Source organism: Anabrus simplex, chromosome 1 (assembly GCF_040414725.1).
Source record: "Anabrus simplex isolate iqAnaSimp1 chromosome 1, ASM4041472v1, whole genome shotgun sequence".
NCBI lineage: Eukaryota > Metazoa > Arthropoda > Insecta > Orthoptera > Tettigoniidae > Anabrus > Anabrus simplex.
In genome coordinates this window covers 354,083,553-354,096,805 of record NC_090265.1, presented here as the reverse complement: position 1 = coordinate 354,096,805, position 13,253 = coordinate 354,083,553, and the positions used below count along the sequence as shown (strand labels likewise).

Sequence of the window (13,253 nt, the reverse complement as noted above, 5' to 3'; positions counted from 1 at the left end):
GAAATGATGGAAGTTATTAATTCATAACCCAACCAATGAGAGACCTGGGAACAGAAGAAGAAGAAGAAGAAGAAGAAGAAGAAGAAGAAGAAGGCAGTGTTGTCAAGTAGACATTGTTCTGAATAAAGGGAGGGGGGATGCAGTGAAGACAAGAAATTGAAAGATCCACACACGTGATCTTCTGAGAAGCTCCACAGTCACATTCAGGCACCTACTAAACCTCAAAAAATATTGTCATTTGCTGTAAACCACACCAACCCCCTTCTGGCTCTTTCCTCTACAAACACAACCACTGTAAAACTTACCATTTATATATACTGTACGCAAACTTTTTCTTGAGCCCTGAGCTCCATAGTACTGAATGGGTACTAAGGCTCAAGAAAAAGTTTGCGTACTATACATACACCTAGCACCATCTTCACCTGTAACATCACCAACAAGTCTTACCGGTACCCCAGGCAAAGTCATCATGACCGCAGTTCATCCAACATCATCTACTGGCTTTAATGTAGACTCTGCCCAGCTTTCTACACTGGCTTAACTACCAACATTATAACTAAATGAATATCTGGTCACTGCAGTATCTGGAAAACCTGTAGCATGCATCTTCCTACCCCAATTCACACCTGGCACCATCAAACCACATTTGATTATTATTTTGGAGTTAAAGAGGTCCTTAAGCTTTTACCCCCTTCTTTACACCCTCTCACCTTAGAGATTCCAAAGTTCAACATCAACTGGTGAAGCCCTGTCCTTAACATTAGATAACTGCTCCTTTTTCCCATTCTCTTGTCTTGCCTATCCCCCTCATCCCTTTTTGTCAATGATGACCACTATCGTTATTATTCTATCCTCCACTGATGAAGGCTATAACTGAAAATTTCGGTTTCATGTCTTTCTTTTATATGTATTCTATCGATGCGTGCTTAGGCCTACATGCTGAACAAACCTGGATGCTGATGACCTAGTTATTGCCTCCAACTAGGGCAGAGGTCACTGACAAAGCATCCTGAATCAGAGTTTATTTGTGACAAGATGGCTAGTTTCTTTATATTTCTCTTCCAGCCAACAGCAATGGGCAGCCTATCCAAGTGGTAACCATACCCAATATTGCTTAAATTTGGGGACTTAATGAAACCCATTGTTTTAACATAGTTACACCATTGGTGCACACATGTTAGCATTCTGGGGGCATTCCTGGTTGCCTAATGTAGCATAAAATATGTGGCAGGCTTACCAGCTGAGAATCTTGTTTCAAGTGCACATCTACATTTTTTATCATTTCAAGAAAATATAACTTATAATCATTTCAGCCTGTTAAGCATTAATATAACACTTAGAAAACTGTAACATACCTGTAAAAAACGGCTTTCTTTACAGCACATAAAATTACACGGGCATAGAAGAAATAACTTAAAAGCTGGATAATTACTGTGGGGGACATTATGTTGCATACTGACTCAGGGTGTTGGGCGTACCAATATTTCTTTTGTCTGGACGTTCATTTAGTTTCAAGGCCATATTCATGTTCAACAGGCTGAAAATCTTATAACAAAGTTGACACTGAAAAAGAATGGCTTTAACAAATTTCATGAAAATGTAATGATTATCTTGTCAGCAAATAACATATTCAGGGACTAACATGTCCTTTTTTTTTTGCTTTACATCGCACCGATAAAGATAGGTCTTATGGCGACGATAGGACGGGAAAGGCCTAGGAATGGAAAAGAAGTGGCCGTGGCCTAAATTAAGGTACAGCCCCAGCATTTGCCTGCTGTGAAAATGGGAAACCACGGAAAACCATATTCAGGGCTGAGGACAGTGGGATTCGAATCCACTATCTCCCGGATGCGAGCTCACAGCTGAGCGCACCCTAACCGCACGGCCAACTCGCCCGGTACGAGTTGCTTTACGTTGCACCGACACAGATAGGTCTTGTGGCGACGATAGGACAGGAAAAGGCTAGGAGTGAGAAGGAAGCAGCCGTGGCCTTAATTAAGGTATGATCGTCGCCATAAGACATATCTGTGTCGGTGCGACGTAAAGAAAAAAAAAATAAAATAAAAAATTTAAGGTATGAAAATGGGAAACCATGGAAAACCATCTTCAGTGCTGCCGACAGTGGGGTTCGAACCTACTATGTCCTGAATACTGGATACTGGCCGAACTTAAGCAACTGCAGCTATTGAGCTCGGTAACATTTACTTTTAAGACGACCACCGAGCAAGTTCGCTGTGCGGTTAAGGGTGTGCAACTGTAAGCTTGCATTTGAGAGATAGTGGGTTCGGATCCCTCTGTCGGCATCCTTGAAGATGGTTTTCCGTGGTCCCCCACCAAGTTGTTAAAAAACAACTGTTAAGGCGACGACAACCCATAAATAAACCAGGAAAGAAATTACCGTATATCACGCCAGAAAGGAGTCAAGATAGAAGGATTACATAAGACGAAGATGGAAGAATTCCTCGCTCTAATATATCTGTTAAGCCACAGTTGAAAGAATCGGGAGAAGTCGGACACAAAATATGACATTATTATTATCATTATCTTCCAAATTTATATTATTGAGACAACGAGGCGGCCAGGATCGATTTGACACTTTGCTGAGGTAATAATGTCAGCTGATTTTCCTAGCGCTACGCGCTGGTTCGACAGAATAAACCTAAGTCAGCGGGATTCAAACACAGGATATAGGTTTCTGTTTTCATTGGCTAAGTTTATTGCACAGAGTGCCCCGTATGATCATGCATACGTTAAGACAGCTCGAAACTAACTAAATAAACCGGTACGCCCAGCACGCCGAGCCGATATGCTTACATGAAATCGATGTACAACTGATGAGCAAAAGCAAGCATAGTTTTACATCATTATTCATATTGTGATCATCGTCAGTTTTACTATGAATCCGAATTACAAGAATGGGACTTTATATTCCGAGGAAACCTACATGCATTGGCCGGGATTCGAACTGTGTCCGCTTCCGTGGGAAGCCAGTGACGATGTCACACCCTCTGTATATAGTTTAGTATTTAGATAGAAAATATCCAAATTAATTTTTAAATGAGCCTTCTTAGATGTTAATTCATTTCCTATAATTAAGGAGATAGTCATACTAGAAAGATTTGGTGGTGTATTTAATTACGGTATGTAATTCATTTCAGCATTTGCAACGAATGGTAATTTAGGCATTGTTTTTCTTATTACTGTTCACTCGTAATAAATCACATATGCTTATACCCGCCTTGTGTATTTTTAAAATTGAGCTAAATAACCCTGGAATGTTTACTATTCCGGCTTTATTTTAATTTTAGGCCCTTGTTGAATTTACAGGTTTCATGATTGGATGCTTAAATAAAACGTTCCCATTCCACTGTAGAAATCCTGGGCAAATCGTCATCAATAACATGGCAATCCTCCTCCCCCTTTTCGTATCCCCGCCAAGCTATACGGTACGCAAATAATAACTATGAGTCATAAAACACCTGATTGCTACGAAACGTGCATGTATTGAAAAATATCCAGCACCAAGACATTCCGCCAATCAGCTATTTATTGATACCAGTAGTGTTCTGTCCCGACTAAAAATACAGCTTTCTCATAGAATAACTCCGTATGTTGACTGAATAATACCTCAGCTTATAAATGAACGTTACACATTGAAAATTATGGTTGAATTATTGTATTGGAAGTAATTTAAAAATAACTCCCATCCACACTGATCTACATTTAAGTTCCAGTAGGCTGTCTGTAAATTTGCTGTCCGCTAGCCAAGGCAATTTGCCAAGGCCACTTGTGCTAAAGTTAAATAAGAACACTTGCAACATCAATATTACATCGAAGTTAGTACATGTCAACAATCGATTATTATCCACCTGCCACACAGTTACAGAAAGCCCTTACAAGACCCCTGTGAGTTAGATACTCGGCACATCACACTTGTATGTTGGGCTGTCTGTCATTCAGGCGTAATAACAACCTTGCATTATTGTGAACGTCTGAGCTATAAAAAAACAAATTCTGACATAATACGTACCAAATCCTTGTGAAGATCTTTACTAATGAATGAGGTAATTTTCATTATACCGACAAAAATGAAGAATATCCCAAGTAGTACAGATAAGCTTTTTAACACAATCGACCCCATGTTGGACATCAGCGCCAAATTACCACTGCTGATGCAGGACACTGAAAGTTAAAATCAGTTCAAATGCAAAATATTGGCACCAGTGCTCTCCTAAGAACATCAAGCTGAAGATTCATGAAATTCGACTATGGTTGTGTAAACGCTTTACCACTCTCCAAACATGGACTGTAAAAGGACGACGATTATATGGTGATAAAATCATCAACATTATGATTCCAAATTCATCAAATTATCATTTAAAGGAACTGGATAAAGAAAAAATACATTTATGAGCGTATTTGTATACGATATTATATTCAATATTAAACAATAATTATGTATAGTTGGTTCTAACTTCCACATTCATCACAAAATTATTGAAAGTTAACAATAAAGAAACCCGCATTATTCTGCCAACCAATTGAACACGCAGAGTGCGCTGATGCTGCTCGCTTGGATTCTCAATAACCCGTTGTGGGAAAATACTCTTTACATTTGGATTCTACTTGATACACGGATAATCAAATTATAAATATAGTACCGTTCTACGGATCATACTGAATTAAGATTTTCATTTTCAAAGATCCATGTAAAAGTACAGAGACAGAACGCAAGAGAAGAGAGTAAAATGCAAAGAATAAATGAAGTGGAGGTATGAAGACTCGCAAAACAATACGGCCATTGCTTCTTTTTAAACTGATTTATTTACAAACAACATTTAATACATAGATAATAGTTTCCGATCGATCAACAAAATGAACATAGAAAATAGAGAGATAAGAACACAATCAAAAACCATCTTTGCAACTTCCTGTTGCCTGAAATTCGTGACCTAAATATAATATGACACTTTTTCACAGTTTTTCAACTTAAAATACTATTAATACTTTTCAACTGACAAACAATAAATTAGTAACTGAACAATAACTTGTACAACCAGAAAAATTCAAAACATTTTGCTTTTAAAGTTCCACACTATTTTCAAATAAATTAAGCTCATTCAATAGATTCACTGTTCCTTCCTTCCATTCCTTTTTCACGTTCACACTGTATACTGGAGCGGTCATTTTGTGGAACCGCACTTGCACTTGGCCAGCTAGTTTACTGGCATATTTCCCGAGGCACTTCCCATTCCTCGGACAAGTAAGTGCTTTCCTTATCCAGACACTCATATCCGAGAAGATATCTTCTTCACTTTCAGGAATTTTAGCATGTAACACGCTCTGCACATAAAACATTGTAGCAGCACTACTGCACTGGTCAGTTCAGATGGCTTCAAACTGAAGGTGGGACGGATTAGCCATTGCTGAAACTATCTAAATGTCTATCATTCGTGGCATAGGCAAGTTTTGGCTTATATACCAGATTTTGCTGAGCGCATATATGTTCACATACAATATTCAGTGCAGCAGGAGTTGTAATTTATATTTAGCTTGTTGTAGAATGCCTTTCACCGTAGTGAGGGCATGGGACCAGTTCTTCTGAATTATCTTCTGCACGCTATTGAAAAATGTCACTCCTAATATCTTAATTTCTTCTGTTACATTCACACAGGGCGGAAGACCTCTGTAATCTCTGTTTCTATTACGTTTCAGCATTGTCTTGGCCTTCTGAAAGTTAAGAACTGCTCCAGAATAGTGACCGTAAGTCTCTAGTTGCGTGATTAGCTGTTTAAATCTGTGTTGTGGTCAAAAAAAAAGGGTAACATCATCAGTATAAGCAAATATATCTAAGGTTCCTGGTGAAAATGTGCGATTTAAATTACTAACAAAAGTTTCTAACGAGAAAACAAATATTACCATAGATAAGGGACAACCCTGCCGAACTCCTCTCCCAACTCTGATTGCACTTGTCAGGTAGCAATTCACATTGATCTTCGACGTTTCACCATTCACAATTTTCTCAATTATTGACGTGAATTGTGCGTTGAAACCCAGAGCTTTAAATACCTCCAGAAGATATCGGTAATTTACTCTATCAAAAGCATGGTCAAAATCCAGTGAAATGAGCTGTCAATGATTTGCTTTGTTTTGCTAAGTCTACGTTTCAAACATCGGGTGAGTATCTTGTAATTGAAATTTAAAAGTGTTATGGGACGATAGTCAGCTGTAGTCTTGAGATGCGGCTTTTTTGGAACGAGTACTATTACACATTCTTATATCCGATCGGTATTACTTCCCGGTTGAAGAGTATTGTTTAAAGCGTCAATGAGTTCATTTTTGATGACCGACCATATTACAGTATAGAATTCTTTCCCCAATCCATCTATCCCAGGAGATCTGTTTGACATGCTTTTTATGATAGCTTGGTACACTTCTTCTTCTGTTGATGATTATGCTTCTTGTTTAAAAGGGGCCTAACATGTAAGGTCATCGGCCCCATATTCTTCTGTTAACAGCATACATAAGTTGTCTTGATTGTGAAGCCATACTCGTCCTCGTATGCCGGTCTTGGCCATCCACCGGTGTATTGGATTTATCCCCGTACAAGTTGTCAAAGGAGCGTGCAGTGGTGTCTGAAATGTGTGAGTGCTATTGGATCGTCCTTCCTTCAGAGTTAGCATGTGTATGAATGCATTTCTGGCGTCTCCTACGACATGCTCGGATTAGATAATAAACTGAAAGCGTTTCCTCACTACCTACTACATTCATTGTCTCGGGCCTGTATTTTTTATCCTTCTTGGTACCTCCGGTGCAAGGTCAGCAACTGGGCCCTTACTTATCTTATTCTGTGATGAATCATTGGGTTCGTAGGTTCTCCTGTATATACGAGGGTTGGGGCAAAAGTCATGGCAACTTTCTTGAAGATACCAGTCCGGTTGGAAAATGTGACATATACAGACGAAATGACAATGTGTTAACGACATGTGTGGACAATGAATAGCACTGAAATATTGTAACCACTAATTTATTACGGTAGTGTACAGGGCAATATGGCCTTCCCGGTGCAAAAGAATGACAACTCAGTACACATAAAATTGACATGACAAACCTGGACCTAAAGACCCTCAAAGTAGTCCCCTGTTACTGACACCACACGCTGCCAACGATGTGGGAAGCGCTGAATACCATCTGCCTCAGCATTTGCCGCACCATGTGTGAATCGGGTCACCTGTTGGCGCACGGCATTAGCAATGTCCTCTCGTATTGCAAACCACCTATCACGTAATGGTTCCTTAATCTTTCGAATGAGATCAAAGTCACAGGGCGAAATGTCGGGTGAGTACGGCGGGTGCTCCAATTCTTCCCATCCCCAACGCCGCAGTAACTGCCCTACACACTCTGCTTTATGTGGTTTTGCATTGTTGTGCAGGATTATTGCACTGTCCACAAGATCCGGACGTTTCTCCCGAACACCAGGTCGTACCTGTCGCACCAGGAAGTCCCTGTAGTACTGTGCGGTCACTGTTCTGCCATTTGGAACAAAGTGGCAAACAATGACACCCCTGACGTCATACGCGACGATCACCATCAATTTGACTGTGGAAGGATTCTGACGGACCTTCTGTCTCCTTGGTGATCCAGCATGTCGCCACTCCACGCACTGATGTTTCAGTTCTCATTCGTATGTCCTGGCCCAAAATTCATCGATGGCGATTATTCTTGACAAGAATTGATCGCCGTCCTGTTGCCAGCGTGCAAGGTGGTCGGAGCATATTGTATAGCCCACCCACCTTTGAACTTCCGTCAGTGCATGCGGTACCCACCGCGATGCGATTTTGCGCTGTTGCTGCTCAATACCCAATATCCTGTTGAAGGTGCGTTTCTCGATGCCACTCGCCCTCTCTAACTCCAGTAGCGTCCATCGTATGTCCTCATCCAGGAGCTCCTCGATGACGGCACGTGCCACGTCGGTCCGCACACTGACAGGTGGTCCCGAACGTTGCTCATCACTGGTTGACACACGTTCTTGGTGAAACATTCTTACCCACCGTGCTACTGTACGGTTTGTTAAGGCATTGTTCTCAAGGCTTCCACTAATTCAATGTGACATTCCATCGCATTTCTCCCTCGGAGAACGGCTATTTTGATGTAAGTGTGCTGCTCAACACGGGTTACGTCCATCTCGCACGACACTCACCAGCTCACTGATTTTACAGCCATCGCTGCGTTACTACCAACTATCACAGAACCATCTCTTGTTCTACATACACACTATGCCTGCAGAACTTCCATACGACACATATACGTTTGTGATCCGTTCACATATCTACAAGAAAATAAATAGTTGCCATGACTTTTGGCCCAGTCCTCTTAGCTGGCGTAAACTTTGATAGTCAAATTCAGTTGTATTCCTATGCATGCGATGGCGATGGGAGCTGTACGCCTTCATGAGTTGTATAACTCGGGGTTTCGCATATAACAGCCACCAGCCCAGTCAGTTTATATGCCGTCCCCATCGTTGCCATTCTGTGGGAAATTGTTCTTGTAAATCTGTATCAAATAATGTAGTTTGATTTAGTTTCCACGAGCCTCTTCCACGGGCTTGGCCTAGAGCTGGTAGCCGTAACATGCATATATATGCACAATGATCAGAAAATTCCGCTGGACGTACATCCACTTCGCGTACTTCTCCCTGCAAATTTTTGCTAAAATAAATTCTATCTAATCGGGCGACTCCTGAGTTGTAGAAATAAGTGTATCCGGCAGATTGCAACCGTTTCAGTTCCCAAATATCTTTCAGTTGTAGCCCTTGTATCAAAGCAGCCAAAGCTTTGATAAGAACAAGTTTGATCTTTCGCTGACATGATGGCATTAAAATCGCCCCAAATATCTTGTTGCCTTGGAACAATTGAATAAGAGGAAGGATATCTATTGTAAAAAATTTATTGTCGTCTTTCAGATCTGGCCTGCGAACCTGAAGGTGCATAGACATTAACAATCAGTAGATATCTAACACGTATTCTGATCTCTCGCGCGTTCAAGAGAACGATAGGGTCAGTGTATGGAATGTTGTCCTTAATGAATATAGCGGTACCACGTTTATTCTCATTTACATTCGCAAGTGTTCCGTAGCCAGGAATGAGCTGCAGATCGATTGTTGCAACTTCCTGTAGTAGAACAATATCAATGTCCTGGTCTCGGATGAGTCGTTTTAGTAGAAGTTTCTTATTTACAGTTTGTATGCAGTTTATGTTTTGTGTCATTATCGTATACTTTAATAGCATTGCCGTAATAATAAAAGTGGTTAGTCGATCACCTGAATAGCCTGAGAAGTGTCTACATTTTACTCTTGAATCATTGGGGCTTTTGTATGGCTGCGTTGCCTTATGTATGGCCTATTTTGAGAGCCGTGCTGTTTTTAGTTGAGAGGGGTTCTTCACCGGAAGTGGAGTTTCGGTAGAAGGCGAGCTACTGATCTCCCTCCCTGTGTTTTCTGACTCTTTCTCTTCGACGTTGTCGTCTGCATCCTCTAAAGATCGATTCAGAGGCTCCTTGAGTTAACCAGTCTCTCCTGTTGGAGAGTATTGTGGAATATCAAGGGACGACTGGTTACGTGCCCTATCGGAGCTGTTCTGCAGGGAATCTTCACTAAACTGAGTTGAAATTTCATTTGTGTTCCTGTCATCTAACTGTGTGTTCTCAATATCTTGTCCGTAGGTGGGCTGGCGTAAGGTAGCACATGACAGCTGCGCGCAATGTTGGTCACACTGCAATGGCGCACGAAGCGATGTTGCCGCTGCAACAACAGCTGAATGCACGACACGTGAGTTTTTAAAAACATGGGAGAAATTCTTTTAATGTCATCGCGATGATACACAATACAAATTAAATCGACTGACAAAAATAGAACTTTCAATACACCGATTAAGTTTATAATAAAATATTTCATCACACAAAATGATACGAGATACATATACTAAGAAATTCTTATTATCGCGATGTTAGAAAATACGGAAGAAATCGGCCGACAAGAATCTCACTTTAAATACACCAATAAATGTTAGAATAATATACACCGGTACTAACACAAAAGTAACATCTATGAAATATATCTTATAAATAAAGTTGTATGGGATCCGCTGTCTGTAATTTCGTTCGTTTTGCCAATTTTTCAGATATTTATCCGTTTTAGGTCAACTCAAGACCGAATCGGTGGTTTTTACTTTTCGTGTCTGTTTGTTTGTTTGTTTGTTTGTTCCACCATCACGGCAAAATGGCTGGATAGATTTCAACCAAACTTCATATTTGGAGTATACTTACCCCGAGGAAGGTTTCTATACGCATTTCATTTTAAAATCTTTGATTAGACGGGGATTTATAGGAAAACCAGAAAGGTTTTCCTCCATTTTCTCTTATACTATTGATTTCCTGTAAACTTCGTTATGTTCATAATTTACCTTACTATTCAAATGACGGAGAAATTTACTATTTTCTGGGGTATCATGGTCTGCGTGTGTGACCGACAGACCGACAACGAACCTACAGGTTACCATGGCAACGTCTCTGACTGCTTGCCAGCAGGGAAGTAACGTATTGCCATTTTCCTCATCATACCTTTAAATTCATGGTTGTTCCTTGGGTAGAAGGCAAGAGAGGGCGTCAGTCGGCCATTCTGCGGGATATTGGCGGAATATCGTTGGAGTTTATAACCGTCCTCGAATAGCTTAAGTAATAGCACCATTAGTCATCTTACCTGTTGACATAAGAATGCCTGCGCCTAAATTTCTCCCCTGTTACCTCTTTCTTATATCCATAACTCACACCAGCATAATTTATTGAGGGGCATTTGATTTTCCAATACATTCACTTGGTATTTACATATTTGTCGTCATCCGGCTGTCCTCAGTTTTAATCCATTTTCTATTAATTTCAACTTTCTTTACTGAATTATTTTCTTCCTTACTTAGACCGTATGTATGCGAGTGCTAATCCCGAAAGCTTGACACTCTTTCCTTTGAGGAAATATTCTAAGCTATGCAAATGTATAACTTTCGGCCCCGGAAATTATCGAAAGATGGATGCAATTTTAACGACGGTGCACACCTTCGTTTCTGGATAATTGGTGGCTAATCTGTAAGTCTTATCACAAATCAGAAAGCACAATCGCCTTTCATTTTGGAGAGATCTACAACTTTGGTCCTATGACTTTTTATCGTATTTCTATTCCTTATACGTTAAATAGAGCTGTATTTCTCGATTTCAAGTTAATTTTGTACTTTCACACGTATACGTTAACATTAATTTGGCACACTTATAGGAAAGATAGAATCATGACTTTCGGCACGCACATTGGCATGACCAGTGGCAATGTGGTAGCCAAATTTTATGATTCTATCTGTCACATGAGTATCACAAATATAAAGTAGTATGCGAAAACTGTACAAAATTTCACACCCAATAATTCTAACTCAATCTAACTCATAAATATAGGAGATACGAGATGTCATGGGACCAACCATGTAGAACACTGAAAGAGGCGTCTGATGGTGAGATCCGTTTGCAGATATATCGCAGAGTTTCAAAGCAGTAACTCTCGAAATAAAGGTCTGCACTTCTAGAGTGTGTCTGTACATTGACTATTTTGGCGACATTTCTGTACAGTTATCCGTTTCAGGTGTAATAATGACTATCTGCATATTTTTAGCTTTGGTGTCTGTTTTTTTGTTTGTCTGTTTGTCTATAACTTGGAAACTACTGGATATATTTCCACCAAAATTCATATTTAGAATCCACCTGTCCTTGGGTAGTTTTCAGGGCAAATATTGTTTCTAAATCCATGAAATGACTGGGGGGTTTATACGAAACCGAAACCGTAATTATACACTCCCACAAAATATACACAACCAAACTTAATAGAAATCTACCTGCCTTAATGGAAATTAATTCTTAAAACTTTTTCTCATGTGCATAATTTCGGTAAGAGCATTTATAAGGGAGATATCATTAATCAGACTTAAGAACGGGCGCGTGTTGAGCGTATTTCTTACAACTGGAAAACTACCTATTGAAGATATTTGAACCAAACTTTATATTTAGCATCCACCTTTCAAAAGGTATATTTTAAAGGTCAATAACATTTCCTGTTCCTGGAATGGACTGGCGGTTTATAGGGAACCGAAATGGTGAATTTACTCTTCCACAATATATACAGTACATGACCAACCTGACTGGAAATCGACCAAATTTGTTGGAAATCCATTTCTAAAACTTTTTTCATGTGTATTTTTTCGACAGAAAGATTAATACGGGAGATATCATGAATGGTTGGTTTTGTAGGGTAAGTCCAGCAGACATAGACCAAAAGGTGTTGTACGTGGAACAGATTCCGTATCTATCTATATAAAATCCTAACGACTGTGTGCCTGTACATTGACTATTTTGGCGAAATGTCCGCACAGCTACGCGTTTAAGGGGTAATAATAACAACCATCTGCATAATTATTTGGTTTAGTTTCTTGAAAGTCCTAATTTTAACCCTCCTCGCCCAAAATCCACATTGCGGCATAATCTGCCAGACGAACAAGAAAACAGAAATTTGGCAAAATTGTACGTTTTAGCCTGTAACGGACAGAACATTTCCAAGAACTTAAAATTTTTCACCTTTTCCCCCGAAGAATATCGAAATATGGAGGCAATTTTAATTATGGTGCAGATCTTCGCGAAGTCCTATTACATAAGGGAAGGCACAATCTCCGTTCAATTTCGAGTGATCTACAACCTTGGTCTTATGACTTTTTTGTTGTATCTGTATCCCTTTTACGTTTGATTTTGTCTATTTCTCGATGTTAAGTAAATTTGGACTTTTCACATGCATAATGCATACTTTAAATCACTTATAAGAAAGATGGAATTATCAAAGCCTACACGAAAATTAGCCCACCCAGTAGCCATATGTGAGCCAAATGGTATGTATGTAGCTGTCACATAATTATCTGAAAAGTAATGCAATGTGAGATAATCTTACAAACATTTTACCCTATTCAACGTTTCTAACTCAATCTGACCCATGAATAGATCAGATATCATACTACCAGCCATTTAGGCCGCTAAATCTGACGTCTTATGGTACAATCCTTCGTCGATTTGACGTACCGTTTTGTATCAGTCAATCTGTAAATGAAGGTCTGCAATATTTTAAGCATGCATATACTTTCGTATGTCGATCTATATATATTCACTGATGTCATCTT

At 39.7% G+C, this 13,253-nt stretch overlaps 1 protein-coding gene across 1 annotated transcript in view; it reads right to left on the bottom strand.

Moving 5' to 3' along the window:
* LOC136856790 (novel acetylcholine receptor chaperone) overlaps positions 1-4,159 on the bottom strand; it is a 59,379-nt gene extending 55,220 nt beyond the window's left edge. The window contains exon 1 of the mRNA XM_067134901.2: positions 4,031-4,159. Coding sequence (XP_066991002.1) covers positions 4,031-4,150 — 120 coding nt within the window. The 5' untranslated portion in view covers positions 4,151-4,159. The remainder of the gene's footprint in view (positions 1-4,030) is intronic.
* Between the last annotated feature and the right edge of the window lie 9,094 nt (positions 4,160-13,253).